The 27,306-nt window shown below is 41.9% G+C and overlaps 5 protein-coding genes across 9 annotated transcripts; 3 read left to right on the forward strand and 2 right to left on the reverse strand.

The window, feature by feature from the left end:
• On the forward strand, window positions 1-7,175 carry atp6v0cb (ATPase H+ transporting V0 subunit cb). Its single transcript, XM_019271110.2, has 3 exons — window positions 1-282; window positions 5,207-5,390; window positions 6,131-7,175. Exons 1-3 carry the CDS (start codon window positions 210-212, stop codon window positions 6,333-6,335), a joined length of 462 nt encoding a protein of 153 aa, XP_019126655.1. The 5' UTR covers window positions 1-209; the 3' UTR covers window positions 6,336-7,175.
• Window positions 7,142-11,271, reverse strand: nubp2 (nucleotide binding protein 2 (MinD homolog, E. coli)). Its single transcript, XM_027289210.1, has 7 exons — window positions 11,185-11,271; window positions 10,617-10,732; window positions 9,693-9,891; window positions 9,373-9,527; window positions 8,976-9,086; window positions 8,728-8,797; window positions 7,142-8,290 (listed from the first exon to the last, which is right to left on the reverse strand). The coding sequence occupies exons 1-7, from the start codon at window positions 11,198-11,200 to the stop codon at window positions 8,151-8,153; spliced, it is 807 nt and encodes a 268-aa protein (XP_027145011.1). The 5' UTR covers window positions 11,201-11,271; the 3' UTR covers window positions 7,142-8,150.
• Window positions 10,751-17,800, forward strand: spsb3b (splA/ryanodine receptor domain and SOCS box containing 3b). Of its 2 annotated transcripts, none has more exons than XM_027289209.1 (7): window positions 10,751-10,896; window positions 13,886-14,021; window positions 14,684-14,864; window positions 15,325-15,512; window positions 15,651-15,753; window positions 16,392-16,517; window positions 16,611-17,800. In XM_027289209.1, exons 2-7 carry the CDS (start codon window positions 13,893-13,895, stop codon window positions 17,159-17,161), a joined length of 1,278 nt encoding a protein of 425 aa, XP_027145010.1. In that variant the 5' UTR covers window positions 10,751-10,896; window positions 13,886-13,892; the 3' UTR covers window positions 17,162-17,800. The 2 variants fall into 2 exon arrangements, with proteins under 2 accessions (XP_027145010.1, XP_010731375.3); XM_010733073.3 differs by lacking the exon at window positions 10,751-10,896 and adding an exon at window positions 11,910-12,037.
• On the reverse strand, window positions 17,791-20,718 carry eme2 (essential meiotic structure-specific endonuclease subunit 2). Of its 2 annotated transcripts, none has more exons than XM_019271097.2 (8): window positions 20,124-20,718; window positions 19,709-19,830; window positions 19,424-19,516; window positions 19,223-19,347; window positions 19,046-19,124; window positions 18,797-18,912; window positions 18,443-18,632; window positions 17,791-18,289 (listed from the first exon to the last, which is right to left on the reverse strand). In XM_019271097.2, exons 1-8 carry the CDS (start codon window positions 20,572-20,574, stop codon window positions 18,134-18,136), a joined length of 1,332 nt encoding a protein of 443 aa, XP_019126642.2. In that variant the 5' UTR covers window positions 20,575-20,718; the 3' UTR covers window positions 17,791-18,133. The 2 variants fall into 2 exon arrangements, with proteins under 2 accessions (XP_019126642.2, XP_010731385.3); XM_010733083.3 differs by having other exon boundaries at window positions 19,424-19,519; window positions 20,124-20,716.
• On the forward strand, window positions 20,324-26,983 carry mfsd1l (major facilitator superfamily domain containing 1-like). Of its 3 annotated transcripts, none has more exons than XM_027289208.1 (13): window positions 20,324-20,434; window positions 23,633-23,733; window positions 23,864-23,973; window positions 24,081-24,136; window positions 24,232-24,375; window positions 24,458-24,616; window positions 24,700-24,815; window positions 24,928-25,028; window positions 25,126-25,237; window positions 25,457-25,594; window positions 25,873-26,012; window positions 26,101-26,212; window positions 26,299-26,983. In XM_027289208.1, exons 2-13 carry the CDS (start codon window positions 23,668-23,670, stop codon window positions 26,437-26,439), a joined length of 1,395 nt encoding a protein of 464 aa, XP_027145009.1. In that variant the 5' UTR covers window positions 20,324-20,434; window positions 23,633-23,667; the 3' UTR covers window positions 26,440-26,983. The 3 variants fall into 3 exon arrangements, with proteins under 3 accessions (XP_027145009.1, XP_010731376.2, XP_010731377.2); XM_010733074.3 differs by lacking the exon at window positions 20,324-20,434 and adding an exon at window positions 22,176-22,390; XM_010733075.3 differs by lacking the exon at window positions 20,324-20,434 and adding an exon at window positions 22,177-22,320.
• Window positions 26,984-27,306: the final 323 nt, after the last annotated feature.

Genomic DNA, 27,306 nt, shown 5'->3' on the forward strand with positions numbered 1-27,306 from the left:
TTTGTTTTGCTGCGCCGGGTATTTATCGTCAGAGTCGTGACTGTCCCGTTTACACTGCTCGTTAGGCGGTCAGACGGTTTGCTGGTGTCTACATTTCAAGCCTGTGGCCTTCGCTAGGTTTGCGCCAAGTGCTATTTTTTTTCCTTGAGCCGACATCAATAATTAATTTTGTACATTTAGTTTATTTTTTTTATATATAGAGGAAAGAAATGTCGTCCGAAAGCCCCGAGTACTCCCCGTTCTTCGCAGTGATGGGTGCCTCTGCGGCGATGGTGTTCAGCGGTAACTATCACCTCTCATATATTCATGCTTTTAATTGTGTCTTTGCTGCCTCACCTCTTCTTTTTATTTATTTATTATTATTGCATTTGTTATATCACTCCCAGGCTGCTTTGAACTGTCAGCCATCTGTTAGCCTCGCTAACGTCGCAGCGCTAATCTCGAAGCTGTCATTTTAATTTAGACTTTTAAACAGCTCGACTGTGACTTTAGTTTTTTTTGTAATATCTCAGGGTGGCGATGTTTGGTTTAATGCTTTCGTCGTCGCTAGCCAGACTTACACGGCAAAGACTAGTCAAGACTGGTTAGCTGGAGCTAGCTGATGACGACTACATTAGTTAGCTTTGACGCTTAGCTTTATCTGGATGGAAATGACAAAACAGGGAACTGTGCCAAGTGGTTAGAAAATGTGTCTTATCTCACTGAGACAGTGCTTAGTGGTTAACCATCATGATAAAACTGTCTGAAAAAATATTTTCCATGTGTCCCTTAATACTGTTTCTGCTTGTTAGCCTGCTGTATTTAACAGGAGTTCATATTATGTAGGTTAAGATGACTTTTTTTTGCAAGATGTCACTACTAAATGCACGTTTTTTAATGATATTAAAAGCTATAGGTGATGAGTTATACACAATACAGAGTAGGGATCACTAACCTATGGTTACATGATTGAATCAGCTGCTCTGCAACAATCTTGTCATTAATCAGATCAGTGATTTGATGTAAATGAACTAAGATAAATACTTTTTTTCTCACAATGCTCATTGGAAACCAGCATCAGCTGGTTGACTTCCTTATTGCTCAAAGGAATGACACAAGGTCACATGATTACCACATGACCAGACTTCTGACTTGGCATTACCATATAATGATACCGTAAATATAAATGCAACAGTTTTACCTGTGCAAAGAAAATATTTAGCTAATTTGGACAAATATGAAAAGTTACTGTTACACACATAGCTGTTTTTTTTTTTTTTGGACGTGTAAAGTGGCACAGAAAGTGAACTTTGCCACTGACGTGTTTTATATAAAAGGTCAGACTTGTTTTATGGATCCTCTCCTATGTTTTATAATTTGTATTGCCTGAAACCAAGACAAGAGCTACATCATGTGCCAGTCGTATCACAGTGGAGGTGTACATGTGACTAGTGTGACCGTTGGGATGGGTGCAGGGCCAATAAGAAATCAACATGCTGCTAATTGACCATGTTACAGAGGCCTTTGACAAAACTGTCTTGATTATGGTGCTGAATATATGATAGATCCTATCAATGAGTGACATCACCAGTGAATGACAGACCTTTAAATCTATTTAGGAAGGTATTTTTTCCCCAGTAGGATGCGATCTTAATTTCTCTCCTCATCTTTTTTTATGTAATCTTATCATACATTTATACATCCACATTCAATTTAATAGTCAAAGACTGTGAGTATTGCTTTAACACGTCTTTCAACAAATCACCTTTGGCTGCATGGTAATGAGAAATGCCGTTTTCAGCTGGAGATTTCAGAAATTTCCAAGAGAAATTTGACCCAGTAAGAACTGTTTGAAATATTAAGCACAATAAGGCATCACAGTTCATGCTGTAATGTGATTTTTAGATTGTCCAGAAACAAGAAGCCGTTGGATGCTAGACCCCGGTCATTTCATAGCTCAGGTTTAATATGTCGTGATAGGCAAGGACAACATGGTGGTGGTCCCTGAGGCTAACTGTAGTACTAGTCTGGCGGTGGAGTGAGTGACAGCTGGGGAATTAGCTAGTAGGGAGGGGATCACGCTGGCACAAAGACGGGATGTGGTCGCGGACGAAGACACTTGATGATTCAGACTGCAGCTTTAAGGATCTTGTGGAGTCTTTCTGACAGGACGTCGTTGCCTGTGCTTCTGTCATGTTCGTCACCTCAGTGTACACAAGCTTGAGGGACTATGGCTGCAATCAGTGTTTATTGTTGATCCATCATTCAGCCTGTAAAATATGAAAAGTAATGACAAAATTCACAAGCGAAGCGGATGGCTCTCGATCAGAAACATAAAAACTCACCAAAGGCGCTTCATTTGGAGTAAAGTAATTTGGGGCCGAGGCTTTAGGTTTCTGTGATCTTGTGGTGTCAGGTGATGTTGCATTGTTTTACCGGTGGTAGGGGGTTTCCTTTAGTGATGCATGGGACACTCCCAAAGTCTCATTACCCATGTGACAAGACCCACTCCAATGTTACGGTTATTTTGCCCTCCCCCGTGAATCCTCTGCAGTTGTTGAGTAGGTTAGCCTGGTAACTCATCATTTTAGACATCAATCAATGATGTTTTCAGTTGCTTGACCTTACACCCCCATTGTCTTCCTATCTCTTGATAACACTTTAACGCAATTAAATGGAGATGCAGTAGGTTACTCGGAAAGTCTAGTTCTCCATACTGCCTCGTATTTGTACACGATGTACAGTAAACCTGGCACACAGCTGTGTGAGATAAGGAAACGTTTTTACAGCTATGACCTCCGTGATCATTCATTCCTAAAAATCATGACTTCCCCATTCTCCCACCGCTCAGAGCAGACCTCTCTGCAGTGAATCACGTGGGCGTATTGCATGCAAGATTATCCCCAGCTGGAGGCACCTCCTGCTCTGACATCACAAGACGTCACAAGGGCATCCCATACATCAAATATTCTGCAGTGAGGGAGGAGAAAAAGGGAATAAAAGCTCCTGCACCTAAGCTGAGGGATTAGGATTAAAACCCAGAGGTTGTGCCTCCACCCTGCTGCAGAAGCCGCCCTGCCACACATCCAACCTTAATCGTCAGGACAGGATGACGATATTTGAAGACACTATTGTTTCTCTATCAAGCATGGCCAGTCACAGTGAGGCCAAGCTTACCAAGAAAGAATGCTGTCGAAGGATAACGTTACGGTTATGCTGGTTGTTGATGGATGGCTGAAAGGAAACAGCTGTTCAAACCTGTTTCAGATCTGCTTTCTTGGTTAGTTTTTATATTGAACTGCTGATGTAGGGTAAGCCAACTAGTTTAAATGACAGAATCATATAGTTTGTGCGTGTTAGTCCACCAGCGAAGGGTTTAGCTCTTCTACAGAGTCGAAACAAAAACCAAGTCGATCTTCCTTGTGTGTTTACCAAGCCCCGTGGAAACGGTGCCCAGTTATACTCGTCCCTGTAGACGGGCGGGAGTGATTTTAATCTCGTATTGATGGCATCAGTCTAGTGATGAATCAGTATAAGCAGCCGGGACGTGGCCGGCTGCCATGTGCACATTTGAAGATTGGCCCACATCGTCTTCCTGTCTGCCTCTAGGTCCATTTGCCTGAAAGCCTCGCCGGTAGTCTTGTACTTAACCAGAACTATCTCCGGGGTAGTTGCAACACATCGTCCTAAGAAAATACCGGGCAGGGCACCTCGGGCTGTATGCACAAGGCTGTCTGCCAAGATGATATCTCAAGAGCCTTTTCAGATTTAATCATCCTCAATACTCCGGCTCAGAAGCAAGAAAACAACTCGCCAGGTTTCTTTTTTTTTTTTTATGATACCGCTTTCAAGATAGTTGATGGTTCACCCAGTTACATAATTTTACTGACTGTTAAGTGGCCATTTTGACATCTGTACACAAACTGCGTACAGTATTTTTGCTTTCACATTTTATTTTGTCCATGCAGTAGACGCCACAGAAGGCTGAGAGCTATTTTTAGAATCAAAGCAGCATCTATAAATCTGTGAAAATGAGACACGTCTTCCACTGTTCTCAGTGTAACAAGCACACAGAGCGATACATTTCTACGCAGCATGCTCGGTGCTGTTTCTGAGCTTTCACTTTGCCTTTTGCCGTGGATGAGAATAAACATAATCACGTTCACACACACACACACACACACACAGATACCTATGACGTGAGGACAATCTTGTCAAACCAGCCCGTCTCTGATTCTGCTCTGACAGGCGTTGGTCTGTTCTGTACACATGACATCTATTACACGTCTCTGTGTACAGGACGAGGCTACGTCCTCGGTTGCTTCTTCCATTTTGATTTTCCTCCTTTTTTTTTTTTTTTTTTTTAAAGGTTTTTTTAGGGGCAGCTTTTCTTTATTTGAATTGAGGGTGTAAGGATGTAGAGGGCTATTTGCTGTACAGATTGTTCCCTTGACACAAATTTGTGATATTAAACAATTAAAATGCATTTTTCTGTCTCTCACTCATCACCTAGCAGCTATTCAATTAGTTTTCTCAGCTCTTAATGGATAATTGCTGTTCTGTATCAGGCTGATTCTAATTTTAGAGCAGGGTGTGATCATTGATTTTCAGTCTTGATGTATGAGACCGATGTGTCACAGGCCGACAGAGCTAATATGCTGATGAAGCTTTCAGTTCTCCTCCTTCTCCATCACATGACTAGCCAGAGACCAGTGTGCACTGGAGATATTGCACACAGGAGATGTCGCACGTGGTGCCCATCCGGTACTCGACGCTGCCTCTGGAGATGGTGGTGTGATGTCAGCACTTCCTGTGCGCTTAAGCCTAATGAGTCTTTTTGTTTTAATTCAGCGAGTGATGCACAGCTCTGCAGCTGTCTGGCAGAGTCCATTCTGAAATTGAAAGGGGCGGATGGTTTCCAGGAGATGAGACAGAAACGCAGCGCGATAGAGCTTTTTGGGTCGCGTAGTATCCGCGTCAGAAACGGGATCGTTTTGACACAAGCAAATTTCCCCAAGTGGAGCCATTTTGGATCTTCATGCGGAACAGAAAGTGTGACAGTTGTCACATTGTTGCTTCATCTCTTATTTCACTTCTGCTTCATTATTTAGCCGTCCTTCTGGTTTCTGTCGTCGCTCTGTTTGCAACTTGCTTTCCATTGTGTTTACTCGAATTTGCTGTCTTGTTTATTTAACTTAAACTTTCTCCTCTGTGTTCCCCCCACTAGCCTTGGGAGCAGCCTATGGCACGGCTAAGAGCGGTACAGGGATCGCCGCCATGTCCGTGATGAGGCCGGAGCTCATCATGAAGTCCATCATCCCTGTGGTCATGGCGGGTATTATAGCCATCTACGGCCTGGTAGTAGCAGTGCTGATTGCCAACAACATCTCAGAGAAAGTCAGCCTCTACAAGTGAGTTCAAGCGACCACGTTCCCTCTTCAGTTATTTATTTCTGTTTTTATTAATAAGAGTTTGTTGCTTTTTTTTTTTTTTTGGTTATAAATCTTTAAGTCTTATGGCCTCAGCATGAATGAGTCATAACAAAAACATTGACACTAGTGACACTTTATCAACAACAAAAAACCAACAATGAATCCTCTCTACTACGCCCTGATGGAGCTCCACTAGATCACTGATTACAACTAGAGCCATGTTGTTACACTGAATGACCTACTTCTTCATTACACTAAACAGAGTAAACAGACAACAATACATTTCACTATGATTGTACCTGTATGCTTATATTTGACGTACACTTAACTTGAACATCCTCGGGGCAAAGTAGCTGTGTTTACACTGACAACGTGACCGTTGGTTAACTTGTTGTCTCATTCAAGTGTCCGCAATGCAGCCACGCGACTTACAATAACAGAGTTTTAAAGCACAGAGATATGGTAACACTAATCTATATACTCTTTATAAGTCTTACTGGTTTGATTGATGAATATAACCATATCTCTGATTGAGTCCTTTGAATACCTTTTTTATTATTGTACAGTCCAGCCCACTTGCTCCTGCTGCATGCGTTACAGGCTGTGATCACTCCCACAAATATTATAAATGCTCTGGCTTTAATCTTTAGTTAAGGCGATCGTCAGCTCATCCTCAACGTCCCTCATGCTGACTAACACTTCTTCGTCTCTGTTTTCAGGAGTTTCCTCCATCTGGGAGCCGGTCTTAGTGTGGGCCTGAGTGGGCTGGCGGCAGGCTTCGCTATTGGCATCGTGGGCGACGCAGGCGTGAGGGGCACAGCTCAACAGCCGAGGCTTTTTGTGGGCATGATCCTCATTTTGATTTTCGCTGAGGTCTTGGGTCTCTACGGACTCATTGTCGCCCTCATTCTCTCCACGAAATAAAAACACCCCAAACATCTCCACTACAAAGATCTGTCCTTTATGTTGCTGCTGGAGGAAAAAGTGTAAAACGGGAAAAGGAAAAAAAAAAATTGTAAAAATTTCTGCCAGACGTGATGAAAGAAGTGAAGACGGTGGAAATATGATTTGAAATGGCTCCATAATTATGGTCTTATCAACAATGTGTACAGTCGTCCCAATTTGATAGTCAACTTGTAAATGCGCAATGTAGTGATTTGTCTGTCTTGTGTGTGTGTGTGTGTGCGTGTGCGCGTGTGTGTGCGTGTGTTTCAAAACAGTTGTATGATGAAGATTCCTTTTTTTTTCCCTCCACTTATTTCAGGCCTCAAGGCCAGCTGAGGCAGCCTGGCCTCTGGTCTTAGAGAGCTGACCAAAGGGCCGCACAGCTTTTTCTCCTCCCACATCAACTTGGGAGTTGACAGAATTTCTGCATTAATCTTGAGGATCTATTTGTAAAGAGAAATGTATATGGACTCACGATTTTTTTCCACTGATTTTATTTATAAGAAATTGTTCATTGAACTGTTTAATGCAGCAAAAGTCTTTAATTCCCAGGATATATTATACATATATAAATATATATACAGACATATAAATATCTAAATCTATATATAGATTTAATGCACTGTGGGGTAATTGTGATAAGTGGTTGGAATTCCTCTGGATGTAATTCTTGGTTTAATTAAGATTGCCTTTAGTATGTTGCTGGTGAAGTGGGAGTTTTGTGTGTAGCTGTATTCTAATCATTACGCAAACATTCTCAAACTTCAGTGTTTTTCCTGTAGTACTGCTGTTTGCATTAAAGGTGTGTGTGCCCCGTGACGGGTCTCACAAGTGTAATTTCCAAAATCTCATCTCCTCTCCATCTTCTTCACCCACCCTCCATACATACTTCCCTCCTCATCTTTGGCTGTACCGCATCCCTTCCACATTCCAGCCATTAAAATCCTGCATGGGTTCCAGTGTCTTGTTGCTGTTGGATATGAAGCTGAAGAGCAGGCTAGTTTCAGAAGATTGAATCCAGATCAGATGGCTAGTTTAATGCTGTATAGCCATCACCCCCCATACCCTCCAAAAAAAAGATACAATAAGACTTGATTGCATTGTTTGTAGTGTGCAGCAGTGAGATAAGTGTTCAGGTTTGACCTAGTTTTATGCAAAGACCAGTCTGATTTGATCTGGAGTTTGTTTTCTGAAAATGGAACTGCTGCTGACGCATTTACCGAAGCGCCAATCTTACAATCCTGTATTACCACTGGTATTGACGTTCTCCTGATGTGTCGACGTGTGTGTCACAATCGAATTAAAGAAGATTCCAACTTAGATTTGACTCTCTTCCAAACACACGCAACGTTAGTGTTTTCAGTGTTTATTTTACCCTGACACATTAAGTGTTTCACAGGCAGCGTGACTTTACTTTTTATTTTTTATTACAAAACAATCTCTCTGAATTTGCTGTAAAACAGATCCGCTGAGTTGCCGTTCCTGCACTGCATCTCTTCCTGTTGCACTCTGCGGAGAGAGCTGCTGATTCACATTGTGGTTATACCCTCAAACTGCGACTGCAGCTCTTGACGTCAACTACAAACAAAGCCTGCTATGTACTGCTGGCAAATACATATTTTTCATTTTTAATAAGATGTAAACAAAATAATCTGGACATAGTTTGATAGGTTTAACTGTACAGGACAACAATGCAGCATAGAAATGATTACCTCTGCATTATTCTGGACTTTTCACAGTCTATGGGATAAAATGTCAATGCACTCCAAATTTTTGAGTAAATAAATTCATGACTTAAGCAGTTTCGAGGCTGTTCAGCAGAGTCTGACATATACTGCTGATGGCACTGAAGGTGGCACTGTCGGGAAATGACTCTGTGAAGTCTCTGCCTTCTTCTATACTCTTGCTGAGCAGAGGATCCAAGGGCACAGAGCCTGAAATGGAGAAGACATGTTGGTTACTGATATGACCTGAACCAATTTAACAGCACCACTGTATCAGTGTAAATACTTGCATTGCTAAAGCTATGCAGCACTGACACACACACAGATGGTGTCTCACTGCCACAGGGTGAGCTGAATTAGCTGCATCATTACTTTAGATTGATCCGCACACGAAACGGATAACCGCTGAGGGAAAACGTCAAATGATCTATTCATTTGACAAATAATTATTGATGGTCATGTATCAGGCTTTTAAACTTGCTGCTACACTGAAATCTGTGATCGACCATTTTAGCAGCATGGCAGTGATGTAAAATGCCTCCTAAATCATGAACAGTGGCTGAGAAGTGATGTGCAATTGCGGTGTGTTGTGACATCTTGTGGCCGGAAGCTAACATTACATAGTAATTTAATCCCATTGATCTCACCTAGGAACATTGATCCAGTCAGCTTGGCTAACTCTTCACCACCACCTTTTGAGAATATATTGCTGCACTCCTGAAAAGACAGAATATTTGTTAAAATGGAAACAACCTCATGGGTACATTATTTAGCATGAACGCCACACCAATTGATTTGCAGACAACCCTTACATCCTTCAAACTCTGTCATACCCAGATGTGCATTACTATAACTACATTTTCAAATTGTACAATTGTAGAAGAAGTTTCCACACCGAGCAGTGTGGACAAACGAAGCCGCTCATGTTCTCTACGATGCCCAGGATCCGTACTCCTGTCTTCTTACAGAAGGTGATCTCTCTCCTCACGTCCCCTGTTGACACTGCCTGAAGCCAACAGAAAAATAGAAAACAAACATGTTTGTTGGAAGGAATCCGTCAATTTGGTAGATTTCTAGGCTTCAAGATGGCAGGAGTTTAACATTTAAACGTGACAACATAATGGTAGTCTCATGTGTTTTTGTGCTGGTGAATTTCCTTTAAAAAACACACATGCAGGACAATATATTAGATATTTAAACCACTTATTTGTCAGTGTAAACCTTCCGTCATGCTTTATTTAGTCTCTTTGCTCCTACTGTGGACAGCAGGGTCTCTTTCGACTAGTCTGTACCTGAGGTGTAGTGACCAAAATGGCACCATCCACTCTGTGTTTTTTGAGATTCTCCAGTACTGACAAATGTTCATCGGACGTCCCCGGCGGTGTGTCCACCAGCAGGACATCGAGCTCCCCCCATGCTACATCTGACACAAACTGGCCAATCATAGCTGTGGGACAGAATAGGAAAGGATAATAAAGAAGGTGAGTTTAAGTGCAAAACATGCAACACGGGTTTGTGTTGGAACATGGATATTAACTGTACAGACAGTTTGTGCCAACAGAATAGGTCTATAAAGAGTGTCAGAGACCAGTACAGCTGGAGAACAGCATACCGTTTTTCTTGGGCCCCCTCCACACCACTGCTTCATCTGGATCCTCTAGCAGGAAGCCGATGGACATCAGGGCCAGGCTCTTCTGGGCATCGGTGTAGACGGGCACCCATCCTGAATCACACTGGTGCACATCAGGCCGGCCGACGCACAGCATGCGGGGGATACTGGGCCCACACAAATCTACATCCAGGATGCCAACCTGATGAACACACCACCAACAGCAACACATTATATAACATGTATGTTATGAAATTTTATATCCTTAGGTTACACAAGGTCACGTGTGGGCCTTGAGGTCCTCTGCAGTATTAATTGTTTGGTTTCGATTAGGTGTCAGTCTATCTCAACATTGTGGTGGCCAGGGTCGAAGAGGGACCTAGTGCTTACCATTGACGTTCCAATCTGCGTAAACAGACATCTGTGTCTCCGGACTAGAATGTGTTGACAATAAAACCTCCATGGGTAAAAACATTCTCTGTCTTTGGCTAATTCTGTAGTATTTGTGGTGTGATCTTTAGGTTTAAAGTCTATCTACCAGGATGAGTTCGACAGAATGTGAGACCGACTCAGGCACTTCTGATGAACTTTGAGAGTGTCTCTAATTCTCCTTGTTTAAGCGTTTACCAATATATTGACTGCCCCACTGCATTGACACCACTTCACTTAATTTCCCAGCTTGGGATAAATAAAGTATATCTATCTATCTATCTATCTATCTATCTATCTATCTATCTATCTATAAATGATATAGCATAAGACATCAGAGGCTCTTGAACACTTCCTTCCTTCCTGACCTCACCATTGACCTTTGACTTCAGCAAGTTCTCCACAACAATGTAAACTACTGTATGTGTGCATGCATGTAAAATGACCTCTGAGTGTTTTAAAAGGGGGTGACAACATGTCAACACTTTGAACACTCACCTTCTTGCCGGCATGCCTGAGAGCCAGCGCTAACTCTGTGGTGATGGTGCTCTTGCCCACACCTCCTTTCCCGGACAGGACCAACACAACATGCCGGACCTGGGACAAGCTCCCGTCTTCACATGAAGAAAAAGGAAGAAAATAGAGTAGCAACAGAGTTTAAATGACAGTAAATTATGACGCAACTGTCACGAGAGGTGGTCACATAATCTGAAACGAGACTCGGAGGGAAGTGTCGCAGTTTGCCGTCATGTTTCATCACCCGAGTTCACAAGTTCAAGTAAGTAGGATAGAGCTTTTTTGGGGGGGATAATGTTAACATTAAATATTAACTATGTAACAGCTCTCTCGTGTAAATAAATGACGTTTTGTTGGATATTTTAGCAATTAGCAACGCGCGGGCCAGTTATCAAACTGTTATTTTTAGCAATTAGCAACGCGCGGGCCAGTTATCAAACTGTTATCAAGCATGCAGGGATTTTCTGACAGCTGCCGTCTCTAAAGAAGTCTCTGAACGAGCAACAAATAAAGCCGTGACCTCCTAATGAACTGAGTAACTTCGCCTTACCGTTATTCTGCTCCATGTTTCGGCTTTGAGACTTTCAACCCGTGCATGCACACAGCACCGGACTCTTCCGTATACCGTCACCTAGCCAATCACATCAGCGAATGTTACATATAAGCCCCGCCTCTACTCCAAAGCCACCAATAGGCTGCCGCCGCCGGAGAGCGTCATGGTGCGTTCAGGCGCTCCACAAACTGCAACAAAACAAACACATGGATCATCACGGTTATTTTTGTGTTTTCTGTTGTGAGAAATGTTTTAGATAACGATAACGACCCGTGCTACAGGAAATCAGCTGGCTCCAGACATACTTTGCGTCTTTATATATTGAAACTTTTGTGTATTGCTTGCCTAATACTCCCAAAAAATTGATATATGCATAAGTAATTCACTTTTTTCAGTTGTGATTATTACCAGCCGTGTACACTGTCTGCCTGGTTAATGATAAATATAATAACTGTTGTCGCCTGGAACAGTGCTTTTTCTTTTTCATGCTTTTTTTTTCATTATTATTATTATTATTATTATTATTATTATTATTAATTGAACTATTAAACTTCTGGTGTATGTTCATCTTCTTGTGTTACCAAACCACACACATATCTCTACATCATTAGCACCATAGATAGTTACCCTGGTTAGATAAAAGTAACCAAACATATTAACATAACCCCTCCCCCTATAAGGGGTCGTATCCAATAGGAACACGATGGGGGCGTGGAGAAGTAATGTTTACTTCTAGACTGCTGCAAAGTGGGACAGAGTGCAAACTGCACCTGTTACAAGGTCGGATATAGAGGCACACTAACATTCAAATGAGCCATTGCAAGACAGTATATAGGAAGACTACAGTAAGGTAAGAGCATGACTGCTACTAAAATTGAGTTATTCATGCTGTACTGTGTTTGACTGCGTTTTAAGGTAGAGATGCAACAAAACTGTAACAGCAGTCTTACATTTATTGAATATACATGCAGTGTATGCTGAAATTTAATCATTCAGATGATGCTATTATCTAGAAAGACTTACAGTTAGAATTACAGATAGTCTTAGTGCACTGATCTATACAGCAGTACATGCTTTTTGTCCTTACTAAGAAAGCACATGTAAGGACATGGTGTAAGGACATGGGCATGGTCTGGTGTGACTGAATAGAAACAGGTCATGGACAGTGATTTGATCTGAAACATAATAACACACCATCTGAAACCGCACTGATGCGTTCATCACATGCATCGGTACTGTAGGTAATCCTGACTGGTTCGTCCAGATGATGCATTTACAGTATGTAGGCTAAGGCCCAATTAAAGTGAGACTAGCTTCAGACTAACTAATCTAAATTATTGGCTGGTTATCTCCTGCACCTGCTTGCAAAGCAGTCACCAGCTGCTGTGGGGAGTGGTGCCATTAACGGAGACATGCCATCAGGTTGAGGTACACAAGTGATTTTATTTATTCTTTTTAAACAGTTAATTGTAAACAGGGATACATCTCAGAAAACTGAGACATGAATCATTGATTATAATGATTAGTGACTGTGAAATAGGTTCAAACAGTTCGACACAGACAAGATTCTTTTAAAGCAAACTAATATATATAGGCAAACTATAGGCAAAATATGAGGCAGTTCAGTTTGAGGTCAATAGATCAGACGCAACCTGATTTTCAAGTCATACTGGCCAGAACAGAGGGTGGCAGAGTTAGCAGAAATACTGAAAAAAGCGAAGAATTGTGTTTGTGTTATTACATAGTGTATGAATACAAACTGGATGGAGGTAATAATGTTCTTGACACTGAAACTGCATCAGCTTCACTGATTGTTCAGTCTTCAAGTTATACTGTAATAGTTTTGTGTCCCAAATTTCCCTAAAAAAATCAAATCATACATGTGGAAATTTCATCCACTTAAATCCACTTCAATATTAGCAGCGTTTTAAACAGCAGGATAGTAGATATTAGTAGATATTATTATTAGACAGGATATTGATTGGAACACATTGCCGTTGATCAGGTCAGGTGACGTAGCTAGCTGACAGACATGCTGCCACGGTGACACAGGGTTTGGTTGGGTTTAAAGGTTAAGCTAGTGCATGGAAACACTTCCCGCTGCCAACTGTGGCATATGGGCCAGATGGAAATAGGCAAACTGGCGCACAAAGATCAGCCTATAGGTGCAGAGATGTGTTTCCTCATAAGGATATTTTGCAGCTTCACACTGGCCGCAAGAGCTAAGCAAAAAATTTGAACTGACCTGCCTGGACTTGAGCTGTGAGAAATCTGAGAGACGTTCTCAGTTGTTGCCTACAATAGTTGCCCACACTTTTCTAAAACAACCTCACAGTAAGTTGGGGATACAAGGAATTTAACAGTGTGTGGGGAAAAACATATTGGACTATAAAAGATCTTCAAAAACAGCTTTTATAGATTCTTTTTTTAATGGTTGGTACCTCATTTTGTTGAATCCATATGCTGTTAATTCCCAGGAAACCCCCTTCAATCTGAAATAGGTTCATTAAGTTATTTCTGACTCTCCTCCTTGAATATAGCCTGCTAGTTTTAGAAAATGTGTCATGAGATATTCAAAGAGTAAATAAGCTGTGATCCAGGGGTTCATCACTGACCGTTCTTGACATAAATGCAAAGTACGTGCTCTGCTGCACTTTGTGCCAGCTGGTCGTAAAGGCATTGATTCTGCTGTCCACAGAGCTGCCATGCTGAGAAGAGGCAGGAACGGCCGGGTTCGGCATTTGGCCTGGAGCGAAACACGACAGGAGACAGATGCCATGGCGGTGATCCAGACATCAGACAGGGAGGAATGGGAAGGACAGACGACGACACAGGTGAGACACTGCTGTTTGTTTGGTGGAACGCAAGGAAAGTAGGGCAAAGTGCAGAGCACAGGGCGGAAAAGAGAGATTTTTTTAAAGAGGAGGGGGAGATTCAGATGGAATGAATATTTAACTAGAGAAAGAGACACTTGTTGGAGGATAAGAAATGGAGAAGAAATGTCACCACCATGTGAAAGATAATATTTCTACCTGAGTACCAGTAGTTTTCCACTGGGACTGTCCCCAGGCATAAATGGCTGTGTGTAGGACATGGTCAGGTTTTCAAAGGCAAGGAAAGGTGGCTCAGTATTTTTGGAAGGGGTCTAATTTTACTTACTAGCACATGTGACTTCTCTCGCCAATAGGAACCATGAACCTTTTCTTTCAAACATGGCATACGGGTGCCATGGCTCTCATTTGGCTTTTTGGATTGTCACGTACAAGATAGCAAACTTGAGATTTTCCCATCCAGGCTTGGTGACCTATTTAGGTTTAGATTTTACAAAAAGGCATCAGGTCTGCCAGTAAAACTGGGAGAAAAAAACCCTTGAACACAATCCTCACGCTCTCTCCACTGGATCTAATTCCTTTCCCTGCTACCGAGCCAATATCCATGCACCATGGACACGTCAATGGACTTACAAGACGCTGCTTGTTCCGTTTGTGTCAACCAGATCAGCGACCTGGACTCTGAAGTGGATTACCTGCAGAGTTCTCAGAATGAATCTGAGGTGGTGGCCTTGCCCAGTACTGTGCCGGTGGTAGGGGAGTCTTTCTGCCAGTGCGACCGGCAGGAGGAGCTCAGGCCAGGCTTCAGTGTGTCCAGTGACTGCCTCTGTGGGGAAGAGGATCAGGGTGAGCAAAATCTGATGCATTCAGTCTTACACCATATGAACACAGCAGGGTACAATGTAAATTGGCAGAAGTGAAGTATTGGGCAGACTAATCTAACAATATAAGGATTTGGCATGATTTTAAAGATTATTACACATAGTATAACAGGCTTTTGTGAGCTTATAACTACATATAAAATAAATGTCCCATTTAAATTAATTAAACCAGCTCACAGATCACGAATGGAGCAAAAAACAAAAAGAACAAACATGAACAAAAAGTACTTTCTTGTACTTGCTGTTACATGTAACGTCATTAGGATTCCTCCTCTGGGGACCATATAAGGCAATGCATTCAAACAGACCTCGCCATGATCAGTCCTTTTCACAAATAATTTTATTTTTTTTAAAAAAGGTCATAACAAATTAAAAACTATGACATGATAATTATCTAGTTAATATAGCTGCTTGTGTGTCCTCAGGTTTTGACTGGGAGTGGGATGATCACTTCAAGTCTTCCGGTGCTTTCCTCAGCTGTGATAACAGGAAAGTGAGCTTTCACACAGACTACAGCTGCGGCACAGCAGCCATCCGCGGCACCAAGGAGCTCGCAGATGGCCAGCACTTCTGGGAAATCAAGATGACCTCTCCTGTCTATGGAACAGATATGGTGGGTAATATATTAGCTGTGGCCTAAAACACTGTTTCTAAGTTTGTGTTTGGTATCATGAATGTTGAGTGTTATTGCAAACTGTTACAGTTTATTTACCTGTTACCTGATCGTGTTTTTACTGTTTCATTGGTGTAGATGGTGGGAATTGGAACCTCGGAGGTGAACCTGGAGAAGTTCAAATACAGCTTTGGCAGCCTGCTGGGCCACGATGAAGACAGTTGGGGGCTCTCCTACACAGGTTAGTGGGTCAAAATACCGAGATTCAGACATGCCATGACCTGTTAGAGGAATGTGAAATTGACAGATGTGAAAGGTACTGCACTAAAGTAGGATTTTCAGGCACTTGAACATTTCCATATAATAGAACTTTTTACTTCTACTTTACATCTTAGAGGGAAATATTTCATATTTATAGGGAAGTACATTTTAGTCCATTACTCCATTTATTTGAGAGCTGTATTTATTAGTTACTTTTCAGAATAAAATTTGACATGAAACACATATCGTGAGCTTTTAAGGCAGCAGTATGTTAAGAGTAGGGCTGATCGCTAGATGGGGAACCACTGGACTAAAGGCCTAAAGAATGGATCTGTATATAAAGTAGCAAACTAGCTCCAGCTCAACCAGTTACACCAGTGAAAGGCTGTTTATTCATGGTGCATCAGTTTTAAAAATCTAATAATATAACATATGATAATATGTCACTCACAGGGATTAATTGTCTGTGATGACTATTTTTGATGCTTTATGTGGATTTTGTTTATAACTTTTTAAGTCATAAATGGTCATGGTACATTGTTAGACCTTCTGCATACACCACCATGATAATTACTAATTCAAGAAAATAAAAGCCCTGCTTCTCGTATCTGTTTAAAGGTCACCTCCAGCACAAAGGGGACAAAGTGAAGTTCTCCTCTAGGTTTGGCCAAGGCTCCATCATCGGAGTGCATTTGGACACTTGGCACGGTACCCTGACCTTCTACAAGAATCGGCACTGCATAGGTGAATGTTTTTCTGTAATCCAAGCAGGTTAGCCACAAAAACACATAAAAAGTAGTATGCCTTCAATCCTGTCAACTCTCCTTCCCCCAACAGGTGTCGCTGCCACTCGGCTGCAGAACAAGAAGTTCTACCCAATGGTGTGTTCCACAGCAGCCAAAAGCAGTATGAAGGTGATCCGTGCCTGCTATACACCCACCTCCCTGCAGTATCTTTGCTGCACCCGGCTCCGACAAATGTTGCCCTCCTGCCCAGACGTACCTAACGCTGTGGAGTTGCCCCCAGGCCTGCGCACCTTCCTCCACACACAACTAGGCTGGGTCTTCAACCTCAGCAGTGGCCCTGAAGCCTCGGAGCAGCACAGTGACTCGTGTGAGGATTTCCAAGAGAAGATGAGTCTGCCTTTGAACCGCAGCACCAGCCCCATCCCCATCCCCATCCCAAGCCCAGTATCCAGCCTGAGTGCCTGCGCCTCCCCGAGCCCCTGCACCAGTCCACTTCCTGACACATACCAGTGCAGCTGTCGAATGTCACCTCAAACTCAACCCTGCACTTGCCACTGCCCTCCAACTCCTCCCAGCAGTGACTATGATAGCTGCTGCTCCGAGCCAGAGGATTATCAGTGCAAAAGATGCCGCTGGACATGACTTTAAAATACAAATTATATTCGCAAGTGTTTGGCACACAGCTTTTCTACTATTGCCATCAAAGTCTCCTGTTGGGAATCATGGAGATACGAGCAATCTCATCATTTAACCAATATTGCTTGATTAACGTTTCTCTTTTTTTCAACCAACTTTTGTAAATGAACGGGGAGAAAAGAGTGAGCATGTAGTGAGTGAGACCTTTTAAGGACGCTGAGATATATAAGAGTGACATCTGGGTCATTCATTTATTCTCATTTTAACAAGAGGCATTTGTACTGCTCTGATTTTTGTTTTTCATGTTTTAAAATATGAAAGTCACAGTCTTAAGAAGGCCTAATGATTATCAGATTAGACTCAAACAAAAAAACAAAAACACGATGGAAATATTGTGTACACTTATTGTTTTTCTCATGGGTAGACTCCAGAGGGTAAAGGATTTGCTTTTTGATACCGTGGAAATGGCTTTTTGTACAGTAAAAATGTGTTTTGTAATCAATGTTTCTGGCTTAAATATAAACAGCGGTTGTGTTCTTGCTTACAAGATGATTTGTTGTTTTTCTATTTAAACCTCTGCTTTGTTTATGAACTTTCTTACTCGGGAATTCTCTCCAATAAATAAAAATGAAAAGTTGTGATGCAGCTCATTTTTATAGACTCATTTCATACATAAACATAACACTTCATGTAGTTCATAGATCCCGCTCACAGTCTTGCATATACACACACAAACAGAATGTTGTTTCAAAATATACAAACATTTAATACACATCATATCATTTCTTAGTCTACTAAGTACTATTCGTTGAAGCCTAGAGGAGAATAAATAGTGTTTTACCAGAAGGTGAACATGATATCTAAGGCATATTTTTAGCTTGTAAACATTAACATTAGCAGCCAAGCAGTGATGAGGTGTCATTAGAAGCCAGATTAATCCTTGCTGACATCCATCCACCTCATTCTCAAGTGGATAAATTAATCCAGGACCAGCTGGGGGTTTTGGGCTGTGAGACAACGGTAAACTCTGGCCGATATCTCCGGTCCTATTCGCCTCTCCTTACCACCGCTTTTCACTAAGAGACCAGCCAGCAGCCCCTTTCTCTCCTCCTCCGACCCCAAGCTCTGATATGCCTAAAAAAACATGGAAAATTTAGATTCAATAATCTCCTTACAATGATTTATCCAAAATGCCACAGTTGCACAGTGTGTGGTCACAGTGAGAATCCAGGCCACCACCCTCTGATCACTGAACTCTAGTGGATCGTGGATTTCACTCCGGTTTACCTGCAGCAGCAGCTGAGGAGATGGGTAGGCTACAGTCACAGCAGTGGCCACAGCGGGGCTCACTCTGTTCAGCTGTTGGATCTGCTTGTTCCAGACCTGAAACAGCCCCGAGCCGTCCCTCTCCACCCGAGACCCGCTGGCCCATGAACCATCAACACAGAAGGGCAGCTCTGCTCGCTCCGTCAGCAGTCTGGAAGGACACAGAAGGACATCTTATAAGTGAGGCAAGATTAGTCGGGTATTAACGTGACTGTTTAATGAGCTGATATATCACCACATTTCTGTGACTGCTCTGACGGGTTTTTTGGTTAATGGACTTTATTAAACTGAAGGATAAACAGAGAGGCTACACACTTGAAAGGGCGCTTTGATAAGGCCTTAGTGACAGCACAGACGTGGTTAGTAACCTCCTGCCAGCCATCCAGGAAGACCAGTGAGATGTTCTTGTAGAGCTGTAGGTACACGAGAACCTGGAGGGAAAAAGAGACAAAGAAATTCCTCAAAAACCTGATGAGTTAAAGCTCAGCTCATAAACCATAATGTCTACGGAAACGTGTATAGATCAAGAATGTGGCGTGTTCAAGAAAACTGGAGTACACTGACCTCCTCGATGTCCAGAGCCTCCATCCCCAGTTTGGATTGTAGCGTCTCATCTAGTAAATATACACTACCAGCATTGGTCCTGTTGGTAAGTAAACCAATACGTCAAGTCTCCCCAGAGATTTAATAAGTAAGAAATTAAGTGTCTATCCACCGGAGGCCACAATCACAAGCACTAACCTGTAGTCTGGCTCAGAGTCTGTCACTAAGAGTGTGACCACCTTCTTTGCATCCCGGTTGAGACACTCCAAGAGAGCACAGAGGTAAGAACCCAACCCCGCCTCCTCGCCTTCACTGTCTAGCATCTGTCGAGGCGACAAAATAAGTCTCCAACAGAATCCAACGTGTAAGTTATCATCACAACTTAAAAGGTTTGCTTACTTTCTTTACAGAGACCACGATGTCCATGAAGTCAGTCAGATCCAGCACCAGAAGCACTTGTTCCTCCTCCACCGAGCTCTTGCCATCTTCTCCCTGCTAAAGTTAGAATGAATTAGAATGAGTAAGAATATAAATATGCACATCTATCACAGATGAACTGAAACATAAAAGAAATGTATAAAGAAAAGATACAGATGTGGATTATAAACAGCGCACCCACCTGAAGTTGCAGGTGTTGGAGCAGTATGCAAAGAAATTATGCCACGAGAAGTGTGAGGTGCCCACCTGAAGTAAATCTCTGGTCCAGGTGATGCTGCGTGGGAGCTGCTGGCTCTCGATGCTAAACCTCCACTCGAAGGCAGCCAGGGTGCCCAGCAAGATGTCTGAGCCATCCTGTTGGAGAAGAGCTGGAAAACACACAGAGAGACTTATGACCTGCTCAGATGCCTTTCAGTTGTTGACTCAGACACTGAAGCTTTTTAAATACAAATGGTCATGCATGCATGCTTTTGATTGGAAGGACAAAATGAAGCAGGTGTTGCCTTTTATTTGATGTTAAAGTTTGAATTCATAGATTTATTGGAAATACAGGACTAGGAGTGAAACTACAAACAAACGACCTTTATTTAATTAGGAAACAATAAAATAAAATGAAAAAATACATAAATTTCCGACAGCACGTGAAGGCAGCGTGTGGTACCTGGGTCCACGCAGACAGTCAGCCGCTTGAGGCAGCTCTCCGGCCGGAGACTCCTCAGGTTCTCCGCAGCCTCTCTCCTCTTCTGCTGCTCCTGTCTCCTCTCCTCCTTCTCCCGGGCTCTTGCAGCTCTCTGTCTCTCTCTCGCCTCCCTCCTCTCCCTGGCTGCCTGTCTGTCCGCCTCTATCTCCTCCTTGGTGCGGCGTTTCCTTGCGGGACTCGGCGTGCCGCGTCCGTCTGGTCGCGGGGGAGACAGAGCAGCAGGAGTCTGACTGGACTCGCTGTTTGTCGCTGACGATGGAAGAGTTTCACAGGTTTGGTCTGAGCTCTGGTCCTCTGTTAAAGCTGCGCTGACTGTCACTGTCTGACTGCGGGCATCGCGGTTTATTGTCTCAGCGTCGCTTCCTTCAGACTCAGATATTTCCCATGTTTTAGCTCTGCGCAGCACGGACATCTCATACGTTTAACACATGAACAAACCTCACTTGAACGCATCATGTACACATCATAAACAATCCAGGTGGGACAGCAATGTTTGGAACAAGTCGACGGTGTCCGCTGAGGGACAAAAGATCTAAAAACGCGCTACAAATATTCAATTCAACAAAGAAACAGACTTTATTTCCGACTTTATTAGGCCTATACTTGCCCGTGCTCATGGTAATATGCTGTTCTACTTGTTTTATTCAGTTTATGTAGTTTTATACCACTGCAGTTTGATAGTGGCTCACTTCAGTAGCTGTAACTGTTCAATATTCACAGGTTTACAGTGTCAGTTACACTCACTGTATTGTTTTATACTGTTTTAATGTTTTAAATATCATCATTCAGAAATGAAATTATTGGAATATTAAATGATTAAATAAATAAATACACTTTTTTATTAAACAATACTGCAAATAAACTCTGTTTCTGATACAATATTACATAGGGAATGAATGCAGGTCATTTTTGACCCATGTGTGCAAATATTGTATAGTTACATAAAATGTCTTATAATTCAAAGAGTAACCATAAAGTAATAGAAAAGTATTAGTGTTGGGGTAAAAACTAAATAAGTGATGGAAAGTTGGAATATTAAATGAGGAATTAAATTCATTTTTACAATATAGCTAAGAAACGCAACACCTTCTGTGAAATTCCATAGAAAATGAATGCGGGTCATTTTTGACCCATGTTGCGCATTAAAGGGGTAGTGACAAAAAAAAAGTATTTGTACTTAAAAAGCTTTCATGAAAAAAATGAAATTAAGTTTTGTCAGGAACATAAACAAGTTAATTGAGGAATTCATGGAGTGCTGAGTAATAAAAATAAGTTATTACAAAGATATAGAAAATTTAAACTCAGCTTTGACCCATCTTTTGACCCATCTTATGCGTTAAAGGGTTAAGAGCTGATTATATGGTTTAATTAGCAGTAGTGACGCACTTCACTGTAGTACTGTGGCACTTGATTGACCTAATACTTGTACTATAACACTTCCCTTATATCAGTTGTAAACAATATACAGATGCTACCACACATCTGTATATAAAATAATGCTGATTGCGCAACAAAAAGTGGCATTATACCATTAATATAATACTGTTATGTGTGTTGTCATTTGCTATACCATTAATATAATACTGTTATGTGTGTTGTCATTTGCTTATTTTGTGTTTATAACTTAGGCGACCTGTCCATGGTGTAATGGTGTACCCCGCCACTTGCCCAGTGCCAGCTGGGATTGGCTCCAGCTCCGGAAAATCGATGGTTGAATAGACTTTTATTTACTTTTCTTATCCACCTTGTGTTTTGGGAACCACTGTAACAAGCAGATACTTCCAATGAAGATCAATTAACTTGACTGATTAGACATGATTTATAATAATTGTTAAATGAAGTATTTTAAATTAGTTGTATGTGGTATAGTGACATCTTCTGGCATGAATCCATACTGCTGCTGCTGCTGGCTCACAGCAGGTGTTGGCTCCAGCAGGGCCCTGTCTGTAGCACAGCTGAATAAAGTTTTCTGGGTAAAAAAAAACCTCATAATATGTGTTCATGGCGGCTGCGTGCGCAGATCTCCAAACAACCCGCTGCGTCGTTGCGCAGCAACCGATCCATCCATGTAGTTTGAAGATCTGCGGTGTGCGTACGGCTGCTAGTGGACCTGCTACTGCTCCGTGAGCTTAGCTTGCTGTAAACAACACTGAAGGATGTGAGTTAGACGTTTTGTTTTTAAACCACTGTACTTTTTTTATTCACTATGGCTCAGCCGGCAGAGAAAGGTACGTCTGAATGTAGTTTTATTTCCCCAAAAATGTCTTTAAATGTACTCACAAATGTAGACCTCTGTGGCGTAACTCTCCATTTAACCACACTTCTCTGAAAAGCTGGGCCACAGAACAACAAACTCAGCATTTTACTGAGAGAGAGAGCTCATGTGACTGAAGCTTGTGGTGCTTTATTATGCATGTATTAATGACCCAGCTATCTTCATTTACCACCAGTAATTATGAATTCACACCGTCTGTTTTCACAGAGTTAAAGGAAATGTACATGAGCTGACAGATTAAATTGAAATCCCTCCACTCAAAAACTACTGTGCTTAAATACAGTTTTATGGTACTTTATAGTCCTCCAGTATTGTACTTTTTACTGCGCCACATATATTTTACATTAGGTACTTATTAGTTTGCAGATTCAGGTTTTTAATACAAAAATAAAAACCCCTGAATCAGCCGTAAATTAGGATGTATTATTAATGACTAAGCTACTCGGCAGGATATAAAACAGTTCTGAAATGTGCCAGTCTTGCATAATAAGTACTTTTACTTTGGGTACTTTAAGTATATCTTAATGATAATTCCTTTACCTATTTCAGATGTGTTTCTACACTGTAGTATTCCTGTTTTTACTCTGAACGGTCTGTGTAAAAGATAGAGAGAGTACTTACTACTGATACTTGCAGATTGAGAAGGTAATTTCAGTTTTGTGAATCTGTATCCAATACAAATTATTATTCAAAGCAGAGTGTTTTTATGTGTCTTTAAGATACTTTAATGATCCCACAGTGGGGAAATTCACTTGTCACGGCAGCTCGCAGACACAAGGTGGATGAAAAATGACTCATAAATAAGAACTATACAGAAAAAATTCAGACCGCTGTTGGAATGAAGGACCTGTATTTGCGCTCTTTCTTACATGGTGGGAGTTGGTGTCTGTTGCTGATGGAGCTGTTTAAGGTCTTTTTATAGCGAGAGTGAAAAGCACAGTGTTAAAGCATTATAGGACACATCAGATAACTTGCATATTTAATGTTTGGGAATACATTCTGTGGATCTTAAATTCAGGTTTCAATAAACCGACATGCTGCTCTTGTTGTGTGTGAAATACTGAAGTGTTCACTGGTGTCGGTGCCTCTTCCTGTCTGTGTTTTCGACACTTTCATAGTGAAGTTAGTGACTGGAAGTTCAAATGTTCAGGAAAAAACCAGTGATCCTCTTTCTTCCTCTTTGTTATTCCTACAGCGTATTACCGCTTTGTGGTGCTGTTCTTCAACTGTATGCTGACGTTTGGCTCCTACTTCTGCTTTGACATCCCCAGTGTTTTGCAGGATCAGTTCCAGGGGGTAAGTAAGAGTTGACAGGAGGGAAAATTTAAAGCTCAAAGACCATGAGTATTGAGAGATTCCTCCACGTCACCTCAATATGTCAGTTCGCAGTTTCTGGCAAAAAAGATGATAACTTCTTATCTGACAGAACCTGACATGTCCCAATGCAACGTTGATCAATGGGACAGTGGACTGTGTGGAGGGGTTGGGGATGACCCCTCAGGAGTACAATCTTCTTTATGCCATCTATGCTTGGACGTAAGTCCACACACACACACACACACACACACACACTGACCTTACTTTAACACACTGATCTGTGGCTATATCAGACGACAGCTACAGTTGTTCTCTGCTGTCAACAGGAATGCAGTGGTGGTGGTCCTGGCTGGTTTCATGATTGATAAATTGGGAAACCGCTGTAAGTTGACGCATACCTTATCTATGAATCAATGTATCAATGTACGACGTATGGTGACTCATGGTAAACTGATTCTTCTTTCCTCATCTCTGCAGTTGGAGTATTTCTCTTTTCCTTTCTTTGTGTTTTGGGCTCATCACTGTTTGCACTGGGCTCCCACTTCAAAGGAACTCCCTATCTGCTGCCACTAATGCTCACAGGCCGACTGCTATTTGGGTCAGGCAATGGATCTCTGACCAGTAAGACCACTTCACAGAAATCATACACAAACTCTTTGCAGGCCTGTTCCTAAAGCACTCTCTTGTTTTGCTTCACTGTTAGTTGTTCAGAACCGCATCACAGCCTTCTGGTTCAAAGGGAAGGAGCTGGCCTTGGCTTTCGGTCTGACCCTGGCTTTCTCTCGCCTGGGTTCAGTCCTGAACTTCTTCCTCACCCAGAGGTTTGAAGAAAAATATGGCATGCAGTGGACACTCTGGGGTGGTAGGTAGAAAGGAGATAAAAATATTATAAAAAAGGAGACTACTTTTCTCATGCCACATGGCTCATGACGCTTTGTTTTCCAGGTGCACTATTGTGTGTGCTGGGCTTTGTTTCCGCTATTATAGTCAGCACCCTTGACAAGATCGGGATGACGCAGCTGGGACTCGATGGCGCCATCCAAGAGGGGTCTCGCAAAGTGGTATGAACATTCTCTAGACTTATTTTTTTGTGTTCAATAACTTCTTGATTGATTTTCTGGACTAAATTATTTGTGTGTGTGTGTGTGTGTGTGTGTGTGTGTGTGTGTGTAGAGGGTTCAGGATGTGAAGCTCCTGTCGCTAAGATACTGGCTGCTGGTTCTCACCATCATGTTCTTCTACAACGGCATCTTCCCGTTCATCGCAGACGCCAGGTAGAGCTGTCAACACACAGCACATGCATATTTCTCAGGTTTTAAAGGGTTTTTGAAGGTTAAAGAGTTATTTTTAAAAAATTTTAAATTTTTGCAGTAAGTTCATTCAAGATAAGTACGACGGCTACAGTCAGAAGGAAGCTGCCTACATCGCCGGGGCGGTTTATGACAGCTCACTGGTCCTCTCAGCCAGCGTGGGCATTCTCATAGTAAGTCAGCTGTATGTAATTCTGTTCAATGGTCTGTCACATGAAGCAATATGAAATAAGCAGCTAAGCTGTTTTTACCACTATGATGTGTGCTGCTGCCTTTCTTGGCCAGGTCACCCTTGTGAAAGAGGTCTTGATCTCAATGGGTTTTTTATCTGGTTAAATAAAGGTTATAATAATAATAATAAAACACGTGACATTTTCTTGCGTGTGTTCCAGGACTATGTAGGTCTGAGGGGCATTTTCGCAGTGGCTTGTGCCGTCCTCACGCTGCCTGTGTTTGGACTGCTGGCCTTCACCTTTGTCCCTCCTCTCGTCTCCACCATATGGCTGGGAGTCACGTACTCCTTTGCTGCTGTGAGTTTACATGAAAATTATTGTTTTTCAGTCTGATTCTTTCTCATTTCAACATTGCAGTATTTTATTATCTAAATGTAATGCAACAGAATTAGGTCGAACATGGTGAAATGTCTGGTAAATTGTTAGCAGAGTAAGAATATGGAGAGGATTAAAAAATAGATGAACTTGAATGGACCTTCTTTGCATTTAGAATATATTTAAATTCAGTTCATAAGCAGATGAGTCTCTGTGAGTCATATTCAGTCTTAATTTGAACTATCTGTGTTGTATTTCAGGCGAGCATGTGGCCGTCTATTCCCCTCGTGGTTCCTCAGGCGACTCTGGGAACAGCCATGGGTTTGGCCACCTCCGTGCAGATGATTGGGATTGGGTTGTCCAATCTGGTTGTTGGGCAGATCTTGGGTACCAAATCTAGGTAGGATGTACTTCGGCTCAAGATGTCACCATGATCCTTTCTGCATGTTAGATCTTTACACCCTTCTCTGTTTTCATCTTCTGGTCAGTGAAACTAAAATTCCGTTGTGGCGCTGGAAGAGGATGATGATCTTCATGTTGGCCAACACCATCAGCTGCATCGTCACCTCAGTGCTGCTCAACATTGTCGACCACAGACAGGTCAGACATCTCACAGACTGCTTGTATGTAATTTTATATAAGCACTGTGTATACAGTTTGTTAATTTGAAATTTGTTTTCCTACAGGGCGGGACCCTGAACAAGACAACCAAGAGGTCAGAGCAGGCAGAGAGAGACTCCGACAGAGAGCCGCTCAACCCGGAAGAGGAAGAGCAAAATGAGGATGAGGAGGACGAGGCCGTCAGATCTCGTTCTATCAACTCCTAAAATGTGTTTTCTCAAGTTTGAAACATTTCTCTCTTTCTTCTCTTTTTAATGTGCCTCTTTTGGTTCACCCGTACCTCTCTCATAGTGTTTTTTAGAGGAAAAGTTCAAATCCAATCTACACTACTTTTTCAGCACCAAACAGCAGACAGACACTAGCCAAAGTTCCACATAGTGGAGCGTTTAGCAGTTAAATTTCCCTCAGGAGTCTAAAAAACAGAGTTAAAAGGAGAGTCAATATTAATCATGAATGATAAAGTTGCTCCATAACTGCCGGATGTGTAAATACATGTAAATAATCAACTGTTTGCTAACAAGTCTTTCATATCAACTTAAAAAGGGATGTCAATGTTGTGTTCACAACTTCGTCTGCCCCCAAGTGGCCAAAAAAGTACTACAATATCAGTGTTTTTTAAAATGTTTTTATTTGAATTAAGCTCTACAACTGTAAGAAAGTATTGAATAAAAGGTCAAATCAAATATGAAAATCAATACTTGAACTGTAAATGTAAAGTACAGTCACTCTGCAATAAAGGGCTGACCTGCATAACCAGTCTATACATACTACAACACATTTTTAGCTCATTAAGAGCCAATAGGTGGAGCTCTTTACACGTTGGTGCAGTAAGAATGGGCTCAAGAAGACTCCCACCATTGTGTGCTTGTCTCAGTGTCTTTCTATTTTAGTTCCTTGAGTTCTTAGCAACAGAAACCTTTTTTGTACATCAGGACGGGTATTTTGGAGGAGGTAGTGATGATAACAGTACTTCAGATCACATCCATCATATTGTCAACAACTGCAAGAATGTAGACTGAATTTAAATAGCTACAGATAAGCATGGCAACACCACAAGTAATTGATACATAGGT

The sequence above is a fragment of the Larimichthys crocea genome, chromosome XVI (genome assembly GCF_000972845.2).
Source record: "Larimichthys crocea isolate SSNF chromosome XVI, L_crocea_2.0, whole genome shotgun sequence".
In the NCBI taxonomy this organism is placed as follows: domain Eukaryota; kingdom Metazoa; phylum Chordata; class Actinopteri; family Sciaenidae; genus Larimichthys; species Larimichthys crocea.